We start from the raw sequence: 23,755 nt of genomic DNA on the forward strand, positions 1-23,755 counted from the left end.
CATATATATAAATTAATTTAAAAAAAAACTTCACGGAACTATCGATAATATATGTGGGATTGTGGTACATATATGATCAATCATATAACGCCAAAACAGATTAGTAAAAAAAAAGGGTAAAGGTAAGGTTTTGATCCAACCAATCACTGATCTTTGCGAATCACGGTACACAATCGTAAGACAATATTTTTAAATATCTGAGGTTTTGGTTTTAAAAAATTCATTCAAATGTCTTTGAAAGTTAAATAACAGTAAACAATCAGAGGAACTAGTATATAATGCAAACCTAAGCTAATAAGCTAATTTTAGTCGTAATTATGAGTAATTTTACTCATTTAGTCAAAAACGAAAGTTGTAATTGGTAAGAACGTTTTTTTTTCAGAACTATTTATGTCTCGTTCAAACTTTAATAATATCGATAACTTTTGCCAGTATTTTAACGACCATGCGTACCATTATTCCAGGGATGCGTATTATCTGTTTCAGAAAGAGTTTATGTTCAAATGCCTATTTATCTGTATGTACATATGTGCAAAAGCGTATGTGTTGTGTGCTTGAGCGATGGAATTGCCATCGAAATGTGTAAATTTATCAGAAGCTGAGAGGTTTAGAAAACACCTAGAAAATATGTGCAGAGGTGAGCATAGTCGATGCCAACATTTTACCAAGAATTAAAAGAGCATGGCTAAATTGAAATTTTTGTTTTTATTTTTAATTTAGAAAAACTCATTCCCATTTCGGCCATTGAAAAAGTGCAACGGTTTTGCTATATTGGAAATCTGGAAAATCCCGTATATAACTCGAACACGTTCTACTGCTTTGATCTGTCAGTGGAACAGCATTTTGAAAGATTGGGCCAGATTTGTGGCGAAGTGTCTGGCACGGATTTGGTTGATTGTTTAAAGGGAGTGCTGAGAGATCAGGACGATAATGGTCCACGGCATGATGAGGCACTTTTGGTATTAGCTGTCTATCTGTCTACCAGCAGTGATGAGGAGCAGCGTAAACTGGTCCGTAGCCATTTTACGACATTGGTTGTCACTGATAAGGATCTGCTAATCTTTACCAAATTGGCCAAGCGACTTCAAAAGCTGTTAAAGCGTAAAACTCCAGTCAGTCGAACAACACGAAAGGCCATTGTGGAGTGGTATAAAAAGCAATCCCTTCAGTATCTACTCCATATGTGGTCAGTTAACGAGGGTGGCGGATTTAATTGGTCAGCGCATCGAGAGCTTTTGCATTGCTGTCACTATCGGGATTGTGGATTCGAGCCTGATATCGAAGCTGCATTGCGTTTGCTATCCACCCCAATGAAGGAGTTGGCCAAGTGGCCCATCTATCTCAATCCAGTTCAGCAATGCAAGGAGACAATTATGGGCATCGTGAATCTTCGTCTCGATCAAACTCCTAACAAGTCTAAGGCACTGCCTATTGTCGAAAAACTAAATCTCAGCTATGAGCACATCCCTGGACATTTGCTACGAACCAATCAGGAATTGGCCACATTTGTTCTACCAAAAATGACCTATGACCAGTTGCTTCATAGTTGGCCGGTATTCTCGAGTTTGTATCAATGTGATAGGACCAAATATCGTGAATATGTCGAGAGTTTCTTGAATGAGCAAAAGCTGCAGGCGGCTAACATAAGTCCGTTGCGCTTCCTTCTGGAAGAGAAGCGTCTAGGTCGAGTCAAGGGCAAACCAACTACGGTAAGAAAAAGCAAAAAAGAACGATGTTAACGGTTTTTAAACAAACATACACCACATCCTACCCCCTTTCAGAAAACACCTATAATGAATAAGCCTAACTTTATGAGCATTCTGTATAAGAAATCTTTCGGTTTAAACAAACCCTTGGGATTGCGTATCAATATCACATTAAATCTGGAGCAATTATATTTGAGAAGTGAGTACAATCAAGTGTAAATCACTGCCACTGAACACATTATCTTATTGTTTGCCTGTAGAATCGTTAAGTGGACGCTGTCGGTCTATAAAATATATTGATGCTATAATGGCTTTAGCATTTGGCTATTTCAAGAGCGATTCTGATGTCCATGTTCAGTTTTGGCATAACAAAAACGGTAATTTAAAAGCATTACCCTGGACTAAAAAGATGTCAGTAGATGAGGCCAAAGTCTGCTGCGAGAATCAATCGGTAATGTAAAGAAAGCAGAGGCTTATATCTCTCAAATATTTTTAAACATTCAATAAAACAGGTGGTGAAAGTCAAACAGACGCTTGGAAACATCGTGATGGCGGCTCTGAGTGATACTGAAAATACATATGATGTATTTCTGGCGATTGTACCCTGTGCTACACGTGGTAATCCACGAAACTCTTCCGAAGTTTTGAGCCTACAGCTGGCTGAGTATCGTAAGAAACACAATGTAAATGCAAAGTAAGTAATAGGAAATGCAAAGTAAGCTGGTTCCATGAGAGGATGAACCGCCGTTATATAATGGCTAAAAATTTGCCTTTCTTTCCACGCTTCATTTAGATTTATCATTTTGAGTTTGCGTCAGTGTCAACCATCAATGACTTATTCCTCTAGATGGAAAGAGAATATATTGGAATTGTGCAGCATTAACGAGCAAACGACCCGATTGATAGGTGCATTTACTCGCGGTAAATTCAATTAAAAATCATACAAGGAAAACCAGAAATAATTTCAACGAAAAACCGCAGATCCACTTAACCAAAGAGAGATCATACGATCAAGCTGCAGGCAGGTCGAGTTAAATGGCATTCATTATAAACCTAAGCATTTATAACACATACTTATAACATTAACATGTATATATACACATATATATTATGCACATGCTTTCTTTATACATATGTGTATATACATACATATATATCTATATATATATAGCTTAATGTCTTGTCAAGGTATATGGACAAGATATTAAGCTGAGTCGATAAAATTTTGTAGGAACCGCCATCCTTTCCCTGCATACAGCAACTCTGGCTATTTAAACGAATTCCATATATGTATGTCATCTATATACCGATATATTCATGAACATATGTATGTATAGAGAGCTACGACATTGACAAGTATTTACCGTTTAAAATAAGCTAGAACTTCTACCATCTCTTTCACTCTTATTTAACAAATGCTCTGCCCACTCTATAATGAATTACGACTAAATCATAAAGATTTGCAATGACTGTACGCTGAAATACATGCATACATACATAGATATACATATAAAAACATATACATATATGCTATATATGTAGTGTAGTACAGTAATCGCTGCCTATTAATCATTCACTCACACTGACATTTACATAGATACGCCGATATAGAAAATAGAGCGTGGTATTACACATACATACATATGAAAAGAAATACTACACACATACATCTACACAACGTTAATTTTTAACGTTTCTAATAGATCTAATTGTATGCATTTGAATTGTATTATATTAAAGCATTTTGTTTTCTTCGTTTTCCTTTCGTTTTAAATGTTAAATCGAATGAGAACAGAACTGAATCTAAATTAAATTTGGATGAAAAACAATGTAAAAACATCTGACTAAAAGCAAACGCAAAAATTAAAACAACAAAAACTAAACTAATTCTAAAAAAAAAAAACAAAAAATAGACACCAAATGGAAAACCAAAAACAACCAAACAAATTGCCTTACGAACAAAATGTTAGTTAAACTCCAGTTTTAGTTAAAGAGACAAAATAAATCATAAAAATGGTATTTCCAAGCAAGCAATAAGAGTAAATGAACAAAAATCAATCCAAGAGCTATAGCAGAAACTTCTGTATTGATCTGTTAAAAGAAAACGTAATTAAAACTGCCTAAGAAAACAAAAACAAAACAATACACCAAGAAATATTAAGTCAATTGTGAATTTTTTGGTGCAAAAACTACAAAAACTGATGAAAGAAAATAGGGAAAAATTAAATGAAATCATATTTTTAAAACAAAGTTAGTCAAAGATAAACAAGGCAGGTGAATAAACAAAAAAAAACTAAAAATTAAAAACAGGAATGAAGTCAAAAACTCCCATTGTGCCATATGCCAAGAGAAATTCATACACACATACATACAAAGCCACAATACAGACATCCAATCTCATGAATATGCAACTACTAATTACCATTACTAATTAGAAAGATGGATTCTTTTTTGATTATCTGTTTGTTCATGTTTCCTTTGCTTTGAGATGTTTGTCGAACGCTTTAAGAATAGGGAACATTCATTAATAACGCAAGAGTCAGACTCTAAACAATGAATTCCGTGAACCATCCTTCCCTTATACTTACAAACATTATACGTACATAGATACGTAAGGTAATACTAACTAGATATAATTAGGAAAAGGATTGAAAGTTTGCAAAAGGAAATTTCCCCTTTTATAAGTTTCATTGAGAGCAAAGTTTGTAATCATCTCTATTTAGTTGTATTTCTGTTGAATTAGCTTCATGGATATAATTTTTATTTGATTTTTTTTCAAATTTAATTATAATTGACTATTTAATATTAACGAACTTATCAAACCGTAGACTAAACTGGAATCTCTTTACTAAGAAATATAATTTCTCTACTGCAATTTAAACTTGGCCAAATTTTTTGAGATTTGGTTTGATAGATAAAAATATAATGCTTGATTTGAGAAATTAAATAATTCTCGTAAAGCAATTCTTCAGTATATCAACATAGCATATAACCGATATGACTCTTTATGGCATAAATAATTATTTATATTATGATTATAATCAGTATTTCATTCATTCATTGCCTAACTAGTTATTAACACAATCGATTCTTCCATTCGAATTTAAAAATTGTAACTTTAGAAGGATAATCTGTCCATCTCTATAGAGACCTTTCTCTAATTCATCTTGCGTTATTAATGAGCGACCCCAAAAAACCATAGCAGAACAATAATAAATTATAAAGAAATGAGAGAGAGACAGCGAGTATGAGAAAGATAGAAAAAGAAATAAACGCAAACAATTTGACTACAAGAATTAGTTTTAGTAAAAATTTAATACCATAAATTTGGCAAATAAGTGAAAACTACTTACATATGATTAACAAAACAAAAACAAAAAAAAAAAAAAAAAAAAACAAAACAAAAACAAAACACTAGAAAAAAGATAAAACAAAAAACTGTATTTCTACGGACATTTCTGAAATGTTTCCACACGCGTCTGTGAAGTAAACCGTTGTGATCGCATTAATTTTTTATTTTATTTAAACAAAAGAAAGTAACCAAGAAAACGCAAACAAAAACTTCTGAACCAAAAAAAAAAAAAAAAAAAAAAAAAAAAAGAAGAAAAAATCGAAACATGACAATGCAAAGCGCAAAATATATAAGTTAAAATCGCTATCTCTGAAATATCGAAAGATCTGTAAAATACAAGAAAAACAAAAGTACCTACATATATACGAGAAACCATAAAGAACAAAAAACATAAGGAACACAAGCAACACGGCACAAAACTTCTGTAAATTAATATACACACATACATACATACATCTCGTTTCGGTTAACCGAAATACATTTTACTCAATTGTATTCAAACGTAACTCTAGGCAATAGTTTTATGCATTCAATTGTATCACATCGTTCCATACTACATTACAAATCATAATAGCAAACAATTTTCCTCAAAAAATGTAAATTCAAACTGAGCTTGAGTTGTTTAAACAGAGCACTACCCAGTCCCTAGAATAAATTCCTTATCATTGAAATTGTAATTAACTAAATTTAAACTTGAAAGCGGTATTAAGTATTTCATCCATAGAAAATTATATTTATTAGTTTTCATTTTTTCTGACCCATATGTACAAACATATATGTATATGTATGTAGGTATATTATTTTTCAATCCACTTTTGTTTAACGATTTCAAATAAGCAAAAGAATGAAAAGAATTATAAATTACTTCCATATTATAAAAGAAATTTTGATTTAAGTTTAATTTGTCTTCAAATTGTCTCAAGGCTTAATGCCAGTGACTGAATATATAATAGAATCGGGAAAAAGTCCATTACTAACTAACTATTCTATACTAACTTACGCCCTGTCACCGATTAAGTATTATAAGAAGTATTTTGTTGTATTAAAATACCTTTTTTGTTGCAAATCATTATATTGTATATTGAGTAAAATGTATGATTAGCATTATAAATACAAATGTACTCGAATCACTCCTTCCTCTCAAGAAGAAAAAAAGTAATCACACATGAGACTAAATCAATTAAGAACAAAATGAGAAGAAACATAAAATCACTACTTTGATTTAGAACAATTTTTTTAAACAGATAAAAATTATTGTTGTTGTTGATCAAATTTAAACTAAAAAACAAAATAAAAGGTAAAATACAAAAGAACAAAAATGGAAAATCCGTATTTGACAGCCAAACAAAATAAAATAAACAAGAGAAGCAAAAGTAAAACATCATGTGATATCTATTTCCAAAATAAATTAAATGACAAATTACAAAAAACATAAAGAAAAAGCCAAAACCGAATATAGTGAAAATTAATTGAATCGAAATAAAATTAAAAATTTCGTCAGTCAGAAGGAAAAATAAATAAACTGTAATATCCCAGAATAATATATAGGAAACAAAGAGCAAATCAGAAAGAACAACCGACGACTAATCTCTCTCGAATAAGATGCCAATGTTATTTTTGACTTTCCATTTGAACTCTGAGTGCTTCTTTAGTTAAACTTCTTAAGAAAGAATGAAACGACAACACAAAAGTTATGCCATATTTTGTTTTCCATTTGATTGTATACTTACATATATATATACATATATATCTTATACACATTTACAACATTGTTATATCGAATGACAGCAATGCGAATCGGCTCGGCTATCTAGTATTAAATGATATTAACAATATGACATGCAGAGAAAAATTAAGTAAAAAGAAAACCAAAAACAAAAAGTTACAATTCTTTACTCTATTCGAAAATGATTCTTTTTTATAAGCATATACATATGTATACATAATTCTTATACACTAAAAAATACCAAGGTCAAAAGCTGAATAAATTAAAAATTGGATTGGAATTTACAATTATTATACGTATATTTGAACATAACACGGGAGGTTACGAAAAAGGGGTCACCACAAATTTAGGTCTATTCATATGTGTGGGGGTGTGGGAGTCGGTGGATCTATTTGTTCTTAGTGACCAGTCCCGCGGGGCCGCACATATATAGCTGATCATCCTGGCGATCGCGGATTGTATTGAAGCCCAGTTCGTCGGCGGGCACACCATATTGCTTCAGTTTGCACTCGTATGTCTCCAGCAGATCGTCGTGGGCCTTTCGGGCTTTGGCCACTTCGTAGCGCAAATCGATAATGATTTGATTCTTCTGATCGATAATGTCGCCCACGCGTTCGTCGAGGCTGTTCAGCTTGTCAGCCATGTTGGGGGCACAAGTGGCAATGGTCTCCTGCATAATGATCGTGCGTTTTTCATCCTCACGCATAAGTGCGGCTATCTTGCGCTCGAGCAGGACATTCTTGAGTCCCGTTTTTTGTTGTAACTCAACGATCACCTCGTTGAAGCGCTCCTTGAGTCCTTCGCGTTCGCTGACCAAAGCATCGTTGCGCAGTATGAGAGTTTCAGCCTCCCAAGTCAGCCCCTTGACCTTCTTTTCGAGGTGTACGTTGCGCGTTTTGAGACGGCTCAACTGCTGTTTGTCGCGTTCATAGAATTCCAGCTTTCGTCGCATTTCGTTTAACTGAATGTTGGCGTGTTCCAGTGGCTCTTTGAGGCGTCGATTCTCCTGCTGTGTTTCTGAGGCAACTCGATCGCTGCGTTCGGCTTGCTTACGCAAATGCTCCAGTTGCTCCTTCATGCTACCGATTAAGGCCAAATTATTGAGGGTGATGTCATTGTAGTAGTTTTTCATGTCATTAAATGCCAAATCATGGTGATCCTGAAGATCTTTGATCTGCTGATTCTTACGCTCTTCCACCTCGAACATTTGGGTATTATAAAAGAGATCCATTTTTGATTTTTGCTCCATCATTTTCTCCTCGTGCAGCATTTCATTGTCCTTGCGCTCCTGCTCGAATCCCAATTGTTGTTCCCTACAGGGAGAATTCATGCGGAACGAACGAGAAATGCACAATATTAAAAACGAAGACAATTAGTACGAGGAGTGCCTCCAGGATATAAGGATAACGGAGACTAGAGCTCTTTGACTTATGGCACACGTAAATATGCACGCGTGAGTACAGGATACTTACAGCAATTTCTCATTGAAGTGGGCTTCCATCTGTCGCAATTGCATTTCATTCATTTCGGCGCGCTCACGTAGCATACGGCGCAACTGTCGCTTATCTCGCTGCAATTCCTGCTCCTGCAGGACATGGTGCTCTTGGGCCAGTTTCAATTGTGTCATGGCCTCTGCCCGCACTTCCCCCAGCTTATTGTGATTCTCGAATTGCAAATGTTTCATTTGCTGCATCACATGCTTTGTATCTACATCGGCCAAGTCTTGAGTGGCTTCGATCTCTTTGTCCTTTTGCTGCAGTTCATATCGGGCCTCGTCCAACTGCTGCCTCGTGATCTCCCAAAAGGTACGAATTTTGTCACGTTCCAGCTGGAAATAGTTGCGCTCCTCCCTTTCGCGATCCATTTCGGCCTTAAGGCGCAGGGCGAACGCCTCCAATTGATCCCGTGTCATCGAGGAGGTGTCTACGCCATCGATGAGAACTGCTCAAAGCAAAGAAAGGCAAAAGGGAAAAGGGAGATGCAGTTTCCAGTAACTTTAAATGCTTATCGAAAGCGCTTTATATGACAATTTAATGAGAACGATGTGGCACGCGCTGTCTTTCGGGTCGTTTCCGCTTTTCTATATGAGTGTGTCGTCTTGTCTATGCCTCCTCTTTTTGTGTGTATGAGTATTCGAGTGTGTGTGTTTGTGTGTTGTGTGCCATGTTGTAATTGTTTTCTGTAATTGGCCACGTTGGTCGTCCAAATGGTGCCCAGCACCAGGACGAGGGCTAGAGACTATTATGTGCGTTAGAAACTAAGTGAGTTTGTTCACTCGTGGAAATGAAGTGGACAGTTCCCCTTTTTTTATTTCGCTCTGCTCTGCCAATTATAGTGCATTTTTGGGGGCATTCTTTGTCCAGACGCAGATTATCATTATTTCTAAATTGCTCTGCTTGACCATTTGATACCCTTATGAGAGACAAAACTAAGTCTTCCACTTGGTGCCTGCATCCTCTATCATTCGAAAAAATAATAAGTATTTTCCTTATAGGGCTAAAAAATATTTAAACGGACTGTATATAAGGTAAGGTGTATCCAACTTTGGATCCAAAAAGTTGCTTTTGTTAGAGAGTATAGACAAACTGCAAAGATATATGAAACTGAAGCTAGAAGTGTAGAGGCAAGGAGGACTCTGGTTTACCCAATGCATTGTGGTTGGTTTTGCCCAAACAATTAATTGCCTGACAGGCGGCGGTGCTGGCGGCCAACGTGGAGGCCCCTTTTTCTCAGAGTGTTCTATACACTGGTGGCAAAGTTTTGGGAACACTTGTTGGCGCTTTACGCCACTAATTGATTCAAAAGTAATTAAAAACCCCGACAAACGAGATATTATTTATAAAAAATGGTTAATAATTAGACAGGCTTTGTTGTCTCGTAAGTTTTTCTTACTTTCTCCGAGGGTTTAAAGGTTTCTTTGTCCATATTTAAAGGTTCATCATCTAATGACCCAAAAAATCGCATAAAAACATGAAGAGACGAAAAAGTGTAATGCCCAAAAACTTTGCCACCACTGTATGTGGTATGTATGTATGAACATACATACATATGTATGTATACATGTGTGGTCTATGAATGTTTTGCTTTGTTTTGCCACTTTAAAGAACAATTGCTTAATTTGATGAAAAATAATTTGATTATTTCTTATTCTTACCTGGCATCTTCTTGCCCTTTTTGCCCTTTTTACCCTTTGGCGGCTGGAAAGAGATGAAGGAAAAAAATTGAATTAATAAAAGTTTGTTGGCTTATTGATAAGTCTCCCCCCCACACCCCCCTCCTTGACTTGATTGAGATATGAAACGTTGCAAATGTCATCCCATCGAACAAATGGTTGCGAGGGCTGGACCAGATGCCGAAAATGCATCGTTATTACAGTCCTTTATTATGTCCTCTGACCCATAAACTATTATTTTCGCCCACTTTAAATCCTTTAACAGGGCTTAATTTGATTTTGCTTATTCGCGAAGAGACACACAACAGGAGAAGAAACAGTAAATGGATTGGAGTGGAGTGTGGAGTCGTGGAGAAGCCACCAGCAACCGGAAAACCGGGCAGAGGAGCCAACAAGGACTACGCGCCTCGCTCATCGTCGCATTAAATAATGTGATGGCGCGGCTTTCAAAACAATTTTGCAACAGCTGTTGGCTTATTGCATATTTTATGACTGCAAATTATTCAAAAATTTTCGAAGCGACCACCACCATGGGTCCTGCTCCTATTTCATTGCTGGTGAGGGGTAAAAATTGTTAAAATAAAAAAAAAACATATACATAACAAACATATACATACATAGACATCTCCTCATACTAAATATACATACATACATACGTAGACCATTCTCTGGATATTTGATACATACATATGTACATAAACAAATTATCGAAAATAGACAACAATAACATTAACAACAATGCAAGAAAGAGAAGCAGGATAAAGTTGCACTAAAAGCTGAGATTTCGTCCTGAAGCTGGCTTTCATTCGAGTGCAACGACATTTATTTCAGTTATATAATGCACACATACATACAAACACACAAATATACATGCATACATATATGTATATGTATGTATGTATGTATGTATATACAGGATGCATGTAGTATATATTTTGTATATGTCTGCAGCACAACAGCAGCAACAGCCCGGCTTGGCATGAAAAATTGAATGCGCGCCGCCAATGCTTGGCGTAGTAACTTCCCCCCATCTCCCCCCTCCCACCACCCCACACCCTATTCAGAATACAAAAAAATTATATATATTTATATATTAATCCAAAAATTCAAGGCTCAGACTATAAGATACCCTGGCATATCACAGACTGCATTGATGTTAACTTGGCCCATTGACTGAAACTCCTGATAGACACCATTCGAGATGGGATTCACTCAATGTGCAATTGTGTATGATTAACCAAATTTAAGCAGAAAGAGCTCCACATTCAAAAAAGGCATTTTAATCTAACAGTCTTGCCCATAATCAACTTGACCAGATGACCTATGACCTTACTTGGATGGTTGTTACTAAGAGCATCAGCTGAAAACAGCTGGAAAAATGACGATTTCGTTGGTCAGAAACTGTAATAAATGAGTCCTTGCTAATTTCACACTTAGATGAACCATTTGAATACACCCTTGCTGTAGCAGGGTATGCAAAATCGGGAAAAGGCAAAGAATGCAGGAAAATGGAGCGCATCGAGGTCGCCTTTGTTGTTCGTTTAGTTGGTCGAGAAAGAGAAAAGTGCCTTATCGCAGACGCCGTAATATGACAGAGGATGGAGGATGGAGATGAAAACGAAGACCACGGCGAAGAAGATGCCTGGTTCCTCCTCATTTCAGTGCTGCTCCTATAAATGGTCCGACATTTCTTTCCATTCTCCTTTGGCCTTTCACTTTGTGTCTGCCACTTTCTGATGATGTTGTGATTTGTTGCACTTACCATTTTGAAGTTTTGTCTCTTTCGGTTTCTTCCTTGTCTTCTGAAGACCTTCCAATAATTAAATATTATTTATAATTATAATAGATAAATAAGTTCGTCAGCAATGTATCTCTATCGCTCCGTTCTCTGGGCGGCTTCTGAGTCGACTGTTTAATCGTACTTTACCGGTCAACAACGAACGGTTGCCAAAGACTACCGCTAGATATATTATATATTGATTTATATACTTTTATACTTAAATGTGTAAATATATTATTTAGTTGCCCCAGCAACCAACACCAGGGCAAGTTTTTTCCGTATGCTTTCCGAAACAAACAAAACCTATGTTTGATTATTGTGGCAAAGAATCATTGACTCTTGAACTCCCACACAGACAAAACTTTAAGTCATCCAATTTAAGCCAATTATACTAAGAAGTTCTTCCTGGCAGTTGCTCTTGAAAACAAATTCTGAAAGACAAATTATAGAAATTTCCCAAATCATAAAAAAGAAACCGTGGCGCCTTTTTTTTAAGTGTGAATTTTTTTAAAACAATTTTCTACAGAGAAAATGATTCCGAATTGAGAATCTGCTCGTAATAGTTTAAAACCCTGTATTACCCCTGTAGATCCGCATCTGGCGTCAGGTATTATAGACTCACAAAGACGTGTTTATTTAATTTTTTATTTACAGGGGCGGATTAGGCAAGGCAGCAACCATCTAATGCACTTGCCACCGAGACTTTTACTGAAAGACCTAGCTGCGCCTAGAAAGTGGGCATGGTCCATGTCTCATTGCCGAGGATTTGGGGCAGAATTTCCACTAACCCTGAAGGACGAGCTGTATAAAAGGCCTTCACCCGGCTGAATGCGTATAAAGAACGGCAATGGATCGGAGATCGGCACACTACCTCCGCCTGGTCACCTGGCAAGCCAGAGTTATAGGGCACTAGAAAGAGCTACCATTCCAGTTGGCCTAGTCCTCATGCGAAGTTGTGTATTGCTAGGAAAGCCATCAAAATCTCTCAGTGCAAGTGTTGCCTTGACCTATGCGACACATCGGAAAACGAGTCGTGAGGACAAGCAGATTGCATCTACGCAAGGAAGCAAGGGGCGCCAACAGATCCTAAGCAACTCTAGGAAAGTCATCGGATTACCCGTTTATGATCATTAAAAATTGAGAGACAGTCAAGCGGCTTAAGGATAGCAGGTTTTCGGCCTTGACGGTGCACAGTGGGGCCGATGCTCACGTTATATTGCAAAATTATAGCTAAGCTGATGGGTTCAAAAAAATTTAAAAATCATTCATTGAGAATTTCTTAAGCTTAAAAATATGTGTTTGTTAGGGGGAATCGGTATCTGTGAGCTTTCAAGGTCAAAGTCAAATGAAGTAAGTAATTCTTCTCGCCGACTTCGGTATACCGTGCACCAAGTGAAAAAAAACATTTTTAGTTTCCGAGACCAAATGTATGTCAATTGAATTCGTTTTACGAATGCGCGTTACAAACATTTAATTTTCGGAGCAAGAAGTGGTCGCGTTATAGGCCAGTATAGATAACACATTTGATGCTTTTAGCTGGTCTTAGAGAAAATGGGTTTTACCTAAATTTTGGGGGCGGAAGTGAGCGTTGCATAAATTTAAAATAAAATAATATAACATTAAAAGAAATTTAAGACGAAGCCCTTTACACTAACTTTGATGGCGCTCAAGGTTAAATCTGCAGTTTCAGGCTTTGCCGTACTTTTTCCGCTTCAAGTATGTAGTTTAAATTCCCAACTACTTTTAGCGTTCAAGATATGGTGTGGCCATTAGAACTGTGGGTTCTTTAGCGAAGTCTGCTGATGATATAACTTGGTGGTTCTTGAAGATAGATATACAGACAAGCTGCTCACCTATTTTGACGTCAAGCCGGCTAAATCCCAGTTTTGATTTTAAATAAACTTGATCACTTTACATACCAGATTTGCTGGCTCTATATCTTGTAGTCTACGAGATCTAGGTGTTCATACAGACGGACGGACATACAGACACGGTTAGATCGACTCAGCTGTGGATACTGATCAAGAATATATGTATATACTTTATGGGATCGGAAAAGCTTCCTTCTGCCTGTTAAATACTGTTTGGCGTTGGGTGCATGGTATAAGAAGTGGTTTTGAGAAAAACGCGTTTAAAGTTTGAAGTTTGCCTCACATGGCGAGAACATTGTCCCACTGAAAGTATTCAGGATTTCGAATTCTCAATACTACAAAGAATAAGTTGACCTACAAAACAATCGAAAGAAAGCTGTCCCAACCAAGAATACCCCCTTAGTAATTCGGACTTTACAATTCAAAATGTTTGTTTGTTTCTTTTGGTGCATGGTATACCGAAGTCGGCGAGACGATTAACTTTCTTTATTTTAGTCAGCCACCGAAAAAGTATTTCCTATGCCTGAACCTAATCGCACGTATGTATATATAGTTTAGTTAGAACATTAAATAGATAATATAAATATATCCCTTTAAAACTATTATGAATGGAAGTCACTAGCAGAGAGAAAGTGAAAAAAGAGGCAGAGAGATAAACACACACAGACACGCACACACACAGAAAATGCATAGAAATAAGAAAAAAATGGCCATCCATACGCACACAGAAGCAATAAGCAAATTGAAATTGAAATAGAAATAGAAATAGAAACAGAAATAGAAATAGAATCGGGAACAGAAACAGTTAACGCAGAACGAAGACAAAATGAATGTGAAGTGCGATGCGACCTCTTCCCGGCACCCCTTCGCAGCCATCCGCTTATCGTGTATCTCTCACCCACCTCCATTTGCTTCTGCCTTTCCGACAGTCACTGCTATCGCTGAAGTCGTAGTTCAAAGTCAGTTGTACTCCCGTTTGCAGCTTAAGAGCGTGGCTTCTGTTCCCACTCCGGAGCTACTCCAGTCCTGTAGCCTTCGACCCTCCTACCCCCTGGCCAACGGGTCCCGCTTCAAGTGCAGCTGTTTGTTTGCTTGTTTGTTTGTGAATGCGGACATTAAATGTTTTTGCATTTGCAGCAGCCAAAAAGCGAATGGGATAGAACGAATAGCGACGCGGGGATGGGGGCTTGGAGCTGGCTGCAATGTCTATGTCTGCATGGCGGTGGCTGTTGTTGACTAGTTAATTGGACGATTTTATAAAATATATTATTATCATCAAGCTAACATCTGAACTGTAACTTGGACGCGCTTTCTCACACAAGAAGCTTAAAGTCTGATATACAAACATACATCGCTACACAAATAACTGGCTGGTGTCTCTATTTAAAGTCACGGGAGGTCATGCATTCTTAAATGAGACTTAATGCGACTTTATTTTTCGTATTTGCCTCTCTGTGATCCTCGTAAGGAGTTTTTGGACTTTGCAATAAATTTGGATTCATATTTTAACATTTTTCATGTTTATACTTTAAAGTTTAAACGTAATAATAACATATTTTAGTGTCCAACAAGGACATTATTCGATTGCTTCCGCTTGTCTTAGTTATTTCTTTCATTTCTTCAGGTGTTTTCTTTCAATGCGCCAAGCTCTGTGAAAGACCAACTCAAGCTCTGTTGGTTTCTGAACGAGTCCTTGAATAGGGAAAATTGATTTTTTATGACCAAGTGTAGATTTGAAATCGGAAAACCCAAATGAGTTAACCACATCAGGAAAATTTCATGTAATCCTGTGTAATCAATCAAGTTTAATTCGAGTTGACTTTCAGTATTGGTAAAATGTGTCAAAGGCTTACCTAGCCAATCTTGCAATACATGAAAAGTGCAGATATTTGGGTTGTTCATTCGTTTGTTGTTTAGATCAACTAACTAAATTAACCGTCTGTATTTGTATATCGAGTTGGCTTTTAATAAAACGGGCACTCTCGAGAGAAATCACGCCTTAATTAATGTGTTGCCACTCATCCAAACAGTTTTGAGCACATTATTTGAATTCAGCGCCCTCCTCCTGAGGCCCCACCTCTTACCAAGCACCACCCAACTCAATAGCGACGGCAAAAAAGAACTCGAATAGTAACCAAGAAGCATATTGCCTGAATATTTTGGCTTGCCGGTTAAATGCTTTAATTGAAATTAATAACCGCAGTGAGTTTTGGGCAGTCAAGCGCAAGCTGAGACAAACGAGGGGGAGAATAAGGACGTGGTAGACAGTAAGAACGGGCAAGGACGAACCAGAATTTTCAATTGTTTTCATTAAAAGTCAATTTTTGATACCAAAGGCAGGAGCAGTTGAAGATTCAACCCTTGCAAGTGAAAAGATTCCCTGCAGATGCTTAAGGATACCTCGACAACGTCTTTCCTTAAGGGCCATGGCGCAAACGATGCTTGGTGTATAATTTTATTTAGGCTGCCGGCTGTTGGCTGTTAGCTGTTGGTTCTGGCCATGGCCCATTGCGCATTTAAATGTAACGGCTGCGAAGGGTCACGCGGCTTTCTCTTGCCCCTTCCCCTGCCTACACCAGTTAACGTAGTGATTGAAAGTGAAAGTAAGTATTTAAAATATGATTAGAAAATATGGCCACGGTAAGATATATTTAACATAGGCATTCAAGCACTATAAGACCTGAGTAAAACTTAAATTGCGGGAAATTCATGTAAACTGATCATTGAAAGTAAAGTGAAGAATATGGTTTTGTTTGAGAATAAATAGTTTCCAAAAGAACGCTTTGTTTTATTTCTAAACGAGTCTACAATTATCAAATTCTGCATCAAATGTTTACCACAGTGGCGTAGCCAGAAAATTTTTGGGGGGTTAACATGTTTTAGGATCAAAGATATTGAATTGGCTGAATCAATTTTATAAGAAATGAACCAATTTTCGGGGGGGGTTTTATCCCCAAAACCCCCCCCGTTACTACGCCACTGGTTTACCAACTGTTTCATAAGAAGGCCAAAAAGTATTAAGTTAAGGAAACAGACGTTCTTTTCGTTTTACCTAAACTGCTTGGACGAGCCAAGTTTAGTAATTTAAAATATAATTTGTCGGTGTCTAATGACGTATAACATGCCAATATAAATGTTTTGTTCCCTCGAAGATTGAAACCGTAAACCGATTGGAATAACCTTTTTGTTTCCTGTAAAAATCAATACGTTTTCTAAATTAATGGGAAAGGAAACCTCTGGCCCGATTTAGATGGGTATTCTATCTAAACTGTCGGTACTTCCAAATGGCAATCGGCCCTTCCGAAGATTAGGTACTAGAAAGGGTATTCATTTGTAACGAATAATTTGACTCAGGCTGTCTTGTGCGATCAGTTTTGATTTGTTCTCTTTGTCATTAACTAGTCTTTTAAATGTCAATAAATACATTTGTGTGTGATAATGTGTCCCATGGAATAAAGTCTGATTGTATTGAGTGGATTTTAATTAACTTTTTCGCTTGGCTTCAAGTGAAGACCATTGAATGGGCCGATGAGTTAAAGGGGGCTTGGCGCGGGCCAAAAAGTCAAAGCGACGGCCGGCTGAAGATGAGCTGGATAAAAACAATGACAACACTGTTTTAGCATTATAACGAAATTACGATAAATGCCACCATTGAGTCGTCCAGCTACTTTGACCACATTTCAAGTGGACAGTAGAGGATAAAGTAATTTTTTTCTATTTGCCTCTTCCATTCCATTCCTTTTTTATGTCGTTTTTGTCGAAAGTTTTTTGGGTGTCAGTCACTGTCCTAGTGTCCGTATTAGTGTGTGTGTGTGTGTGTGTGTGTGTGTGTGAGCCACTCGTGCTCATTGCGGTTGCAGAAGTTATTTGCTGTGTTATTTTCACAACAACTTCCGCTTTAGCTCAGAGAAACGGATTTCCTGCTGTGCTCGAGAGTTAAATTTTGTGTGCAACTGCTTCAACGATGCACAGTGGCTCGTTTGATGCAAGCATGTTGCACGGGCTTTCTTTGGACTTAATAAAATTGCCGAATTGTAAAATATTATTAATATTGTATTGTATATTACCTTTTACAAAGGATAAATAACGAGAGGGCCGGGGATAGCCTCAGCCGCGCCGATATAGACACCTTATCCTGACTAAATTTGGCACAAATGTCTTAAATATTCGCGATAATAGCGAAGCTATTGAGAAAAGTTACTGTTTATGACTTTGCCGTTTGTATGAGAGCTATATCATATAGTGGATCCGATTCGAGATATGTATGGAATACATTGTATGCCATCCCTGCAGCATATAGAAGGCCACATGCAAAATTTCAGTTCATCAGCTAAAACGGTCTAGATGAACATCGCGTCTATCCACACAGAAGAACAGACAGACGAATGGACATGGCTATATCTTCTATGGGTTGCACGTTTTTGACAAAAACTTTAAATACCCTTTTTGGAAGGGTATAAAGAAGGTATGTATCTATATATGTATGTATATATATATATGTATGTATCCTACCTCAAACTGGAATTCACTATGAAACATTCTACCTAAAGTGAATTCCCAGGCCCCGCTGTGGAGCATTTAGTTCAGGTTCGAGTTTCTCAAACCAAGAATTCTCTGCGAACGCCTCCAGTAAGCGAGAAGGAGGTGCCATAGACGAACAATTTGGTCAGTCCCAAGGGTGATCGCCTATGGCAATTTTTACTGTACATGCTAAAGACGCTGAAATATATGTAACACGCAGAAGGACACATTTCCGACCCCATAAAGAATATCTAATCTTCAACGACATCATGCCCGTCTGTCCGCCCAACAATTGAACCACTAATGTAGTTCTCGGAGGCCATAAGAGCTAGAGCCACCCAATTCGGTAGGTAATCTTCGCCACACACTTGGTAAAAAACGGTTACACGGAAACCTTTCCAATTGAAAACCAGATTTACTAATTAGTTGGATTCACTCATCAAATTTTGTGACTTACCTCAGTACAGTTTCCGAGGTAATCAGTTTCATTCCAAAAAAATCATTCATAAAATCAGAACTAAGACTGATCAGAAACAAATATACTAGAGCATCCTTGTATCTGTTAGATACATTTTCCAACGATGGCCAAACGAACCAATGTGCGAGAAGGATGCCAATTGGAACGAATGCTAGTCCAGAAGGATGCTTTTCTGTCCAGATAAATAATACAATTTTCCAACACAAGCCTTTTAATAACTTGGCATCTAATAATTGCATATTCGTACTTAATATTGTGGTCGGATATTGATGAAATTTGCTTGAAATCCTTCAAAATGTGCCATTGAGTGTTAACCATATGATGAGGTGATAACTTGTGGATTCCCCGGGAATGTGCCACATTCTCTGTGGAGATTGTTTTCAAGTTTGAAATTCTCATTTTCCACCCTAATTGGAATTGGCTTATCAGTTTTAATAAATATATTTGTCCTTTATTTGTAGAAGGTTTTAATGTTCTTTTTCTGTGTATGTGTATTTTTTTTTTTTTTAAATAATGGTATTATTTTCTAGTTGTTTTGTTTCCATGTAATATCTTGTATATTATTTGTTTATGTACGCATGTCCTTTTTGTGTATGTATTTATGTATGCCTGTATATATTTATGTGTATATATGTATGTGTATATATAATATTTGTATGTTTATTGCATTTTCATTTAAATATATCTGCTTTTACATATGTACGTGGAAGTAATTAAATATCAACTAATTAGTAATTGTATTTTATCGTTAGTATATGTATTCATATTGTTATTCGTTTTCGTTTTCGTATGTATGTATGTATATGTATACGCCTATATTTTGAATAATTGGTAAACTCCATATACATTTAGGTAATATAATTTATAAGTACATACATATATTGTTATTGTTTTCATTTTATTTTAAGCTATATACAATTTCATTTCATTTAGCATACAAAATAAATTTTCCTTCAACATCATAACTATCTCTCGACTCAACTTTATATGGAACCATACATATATTTTGCATCAGTTTTTACATTATTTAATAGTAATTAATAAAAAAAAATTTAAAAAAAAACACTACTTACATACATATATGATTATATACAGAAGTTGTGAATGTAAGTCGACGCATTGCCTTATTATACTTATAATACTAAATTCTCTACACACTATGGGCTCAAGTGACAAAACCAAGTCAAATACCTGAAAACTCAAACGAAATATGACCTATGGAATTTGGTGGTTTAGTTAATAATATTTCCATTCTCATAAAAACCACACAAAAGGTGAACCTGATCCATATGTAAGTGGTTGAAATTGTTTAGTTAGTCCGCCTGGCGAAGGATAAAGTAGTAATACCAAAAAAAAAAAAACTCACTTGAATTCAAAACTTTTAGCAATTTCTATAATGGTTGTTTGGAAGTCGCCAAAAGTGAAAGGACGATAACTTGTAAGTGCCTTGTCTTGTCTTGTCTTGTCTTGTCGTTTGTTGCTATTTTGCCCATTAAACATTCGGTCGTAATGTATGAAGTCCTTGAGTGTACTCGTTTGTAATTACATATTTCATTTGATGTCTGCTAATAATGGCACATATAATTATTGTTTCTCAACTTTTGTCAACATTATCTCTTGCTTTTGGGTATATCGTATGATTTAAAGTTAATACTTTGGTATTGTAGTTTATATGTATTTTATAATATTTGTATTGATTTTCAAAGCATTACATGACTTATTACTTAAACTGCAAGCAATACAATACAATTATGAAACAACCTTTTTCCTTTATTTTGTTTTAAATGCTTTATAGATTTTTCTTTAATTTTGCTTTTTTTTTTTTTTGTTTGTTTATTTTTTACAATTTGTTTTTGCTGTATTTGTTGTTAACATAATGGTTATAAACCTTCCTTGAATGCATTTTTGTTCTTTATACATTGTAGTTACATCAAGAGACGAAAACGATAATGATGATGGGGATTATGATGTATGACGACAAAAATTGTGATGTTCATGATAATGTAGTTTGTTATTGTGCAGAGACAAATGGAGGCAAATGGACAAAGGAAATTCTTAATTAAAACGTTTAGGCGAATAAATATACACAGAGACAGGGACAGAGAGAGGAAAAGGTCTTGGGTTGCATATGGGCATATGCAAAGAGGTGTTCAAGCAGTGATGACTGTAAAAGAAGTTCTCAATTCCTGAATAGTTTTCCAAATAGAATTTCAATTAAATCACTTCAAGCATCCTGTGGCAGGATGGCAAGGATACTGCAGGCTTGCGGCTGAGTTGTCAACATGATTGACAATTAAGATTTTCACATTTTTCCTTAGGACGCAAATCTAAAGTGTTGCAAATTGAAATTTTCAAACACACACACGCAGGAAAAATTCTTTATAAGTATATGTGTTATCATACGAGATGTATGTATTTAATTTTATTTGTGAAGTTCAGACGAGTTGAATTAGTCAAAGCCCCAAAAAAGAAAAGAAGAACCAAAAAAGAACACAAGAAAGTGTGTTTTGTTGTGGGATGGAGGGGGCAAAGTGAAGAAAAACTGTTGAAAAGATTGCATTGCCTTACAGCGCCAGCTGTTGCTTGGACTCACTTGCATACACACATATGGAAAGGACTCTTTTTCATTATTAAATCAAAAAAGTTGAGTAAATTTTCAACAAAATGGCAAAAGCCTGAAGGAGGCACTTGTAACAATTCAACTTGATTGCCATTTGTTTTAGCGAGCCCTGCCTGCTGCTGCTGCTGCTGTTGCTACTTCGTGTTGTACATGCGGTAAATGTTTTGCGGCCAACTGGCTGCAAATAACACACACACAGACACAGCATCCACCACACCGTCCATTGCTTCGTCCCACACCGCGCCGCTATCCATATTCCCAGTAAGCGGTGTATTCAATTAAACTTCCGTCAAACATGAAGAGCCTGGCACTGGGTGCTTCTTCTTCTTTTGCTACAGTTTCCAGAGATGCGGCGCTACCCCGACTCTGATTGCTATACTTCTGCCACTGCCTCAAGGTTATAAAATAAACATGTTGCCACACACAAAATTTAAATAGATACAAGTTTTGCGAGTGCATAACACAATAAACCGCAGTAAAAATATGTACACATACACATACACGCTCATCCCACACACATACACACATATACATATATATCATAAAAAAAATATAAAGAAAAGCCAAATTATCCTGATATACTCGCCCGAAAAGCCTTGCCGCAAACTTAACTCCCTTTAAGAAAACCATTCGGAAGCGATCAGCACAGAGTTAATGGAAACAAGAGATTTCATATAACTGCTAAACATTTGGTTCGATCCACCAGTTGGCAAGATCCTAAATCAAATTATCCTTCGAAAGGTTATGAATCTAGATTGAAATCTTCAACATTACGAGGGGCCTCACCTAGAAGTTGAGATGGGCTCTTAAAGATTATTAAAGACCTAATTGGGAAATGGAATCTGATATTGTTTTGCCAAAGGAAGAGTATACGAAAACAATGTTTGGCTACTTCGGGAAACTTCAAAATTAAAATACAATTATAAGGCAACAAAATTAAACAATTAAGCGATCCTTTTTATTGCAGCAAAATGGAATAAGATAAAGATACAAAAAATTATAGGCGTATCTGGGGGAGGCGAAACACAGTTGTACATGTGTATGTGTATGTGCACATATGGAAATTGGTATGGGCTGCGTGTTGGATGGGTTCGTTTGTGCGGAGGTGGAATTATAAGTACTTACAAATACACATTTGTATGGGAAACAACCGCAACAACAACAGCAATAACGTAAACAAACACACAAAAATAAAGATTCGCACTTACATACATTGACACACATGCGTCATCAGCAAACAAAGATAACAACAAAAGATGCGAGTTTACAAGCAGCAAAGTGGCAGCAGCAGCAACAGCAACAACAAAAAGTGTTGCGTTTTGTAGTTGTACGTACATACATAGCCAGTAGTTGGCTCTCTCTCTTTCCCAGTGGTAATGGAGTGGGAACAACATCGGTGGTTCTAGGGGCCAATGTATGTATTTTGAAACACTTGTGTCAACCGCCCTCACACCCAAGACACAGCCCTATTACCCCCCTGCCCCAGCCACCGTCTGTTGTAGCCAGTCTTTGTGTTGTCTTCTTGTTTTTCGCCGCTTGCTTTTACTGCGGTTGTCAGCATCGTCTTATTATCATCATCAGTGGCAGCTTTTGGCGGTTTTCTACACACCCACACACTCCTTTTCAGTATATCTACATACTTTTTCCCTTCCTGTAAGTAAGTTGTCGTCATTGGTTCGGTGTACAATGAAATTCACTTTGCCAAAAAGTTTTTATTTCATTAAAAACTGACTGTGACGTAGACCTTACACACTGTGTGTGTGTGTGAGTGTGTGTGTGGGTGTGGGTGGGTGGGTGTGCGTGTGTAATTCATCATAAGGTGCCCCCCCCCAAACTTATACTTATGCTGGATGGAACAGTATTGTACCCTCTCCAATCCACTATCTTAGACAAAGGCAGATGGTGCAGTTTCCTTTACCAACAACTAGGACCAGTTCGTAACCTTTTTTGCATATGCATTCTTTGCAAAAGTTTTGGATTTTGGCCTGGTTGAAAAATTGTTTTGATTTTCTTTTCCTCGTAAGACAGGGTTGTATTCAAAACTCCCGTGTACCGTTTTAAATACTTTCCACTTATTTTGGTCCATAATGGTCAATTTAAAAAACGAACTTTAGATTTATAATAGTCCATATTCAGAAGAGCTAAGTAACAACTTTAATCAAAATCAAACCATCTTTATATACACACATAACGGGTGAACATGGTCAATCTATTATATCACCATTATCACCATTACCTTTACCAGGTGTCGCGCCCCAAAAACTCCAACAAAATCATCACTGGACTCACACTTGGGAACCGGTCTCCCACCGAAGGAGATCATTTAAATCGGTCCACGGGAATTCCGATTACAGCCCTGTTTTCTTTGACAAAGAACGTGCCATATATACATACATACATAGATAAATACATACATATGTATGTACATATATGAATACATATACAAACATATATATTTGCATATAAATAGTATACGAATATAATTATTGAAAAAGTGGAGGACCCCCTCCGGCCGTTTTCCAAAAGAGA

General features: G+C 36.6%; 2 protein-coding genes across 2 annotated transcripts; one reads left to right on the top strand and one right to left on the bottom strand.

The window, feature by feature from the left end:
* The first annotated feature begins 481 nt into the window (after positions 1-481).
* On the top strand, positions 482-7,064 carry LOC137586091 (uncharacterized). The gene is made up of 6 exons (XM_068302092.1): positions 482-637; positions 721-1,709; positions 1,782-1,905; positions 1,967-2,157; positions 2,219-2,400; positions 2,500-7,064. Exons 1-6 carry the CDS (start codon positions 562-564, stop codon positions 2,639-2,641), a joined length of 1,704 nt encoding a protein of 567 aa, XP_068158193.1. The 5' UTR covers positions 482-561; the 3' UTR covers positions 2,642-7,064.
* On the bottom strand, positions 7,059-12,007 carry Gas8 (Growth arrest specific protein 8). Its single transcript, XM_068302093.1, has 4 exons — positions 11,719-12,007; positions 9,939-9,981; positions 8,257-8,725; positions 7,059-8,097 (listed from the first exon to the last, which is right to left on the bottom strand). The coding sequence occupies exons 1-4, from the start codon at positions 11,719-11,721 to the stop codon at positions 7,173-7,175; spliced, it is 1,440 nt and encodes a 479-aa protein (XP_068158194.1). The 5' UTR covers positions 11,722-12,007; the 3' UTR covers positions 7,059-7,172.
* Positions 12,008-23,755: the final 11,748 nt, after the last annotated feature.

This window comes from Drosophila tropicalis, unplaced genomic scaffold, assembly GCF_018151085.1.
Source record: "Drosophila tropicalis isolate 14030-0801.00 unplaced genomic scaffold, ASM1815108v1 contig_9, whole genome shotgun sequence".
Classification (NCBI taxonomy): domain Eukaryota; kingdom Metazoa; phylum Arthropoda; class Insecta; order Diptera; family Drosophilidae; genus Drosophila; species Drosophila tropicalis.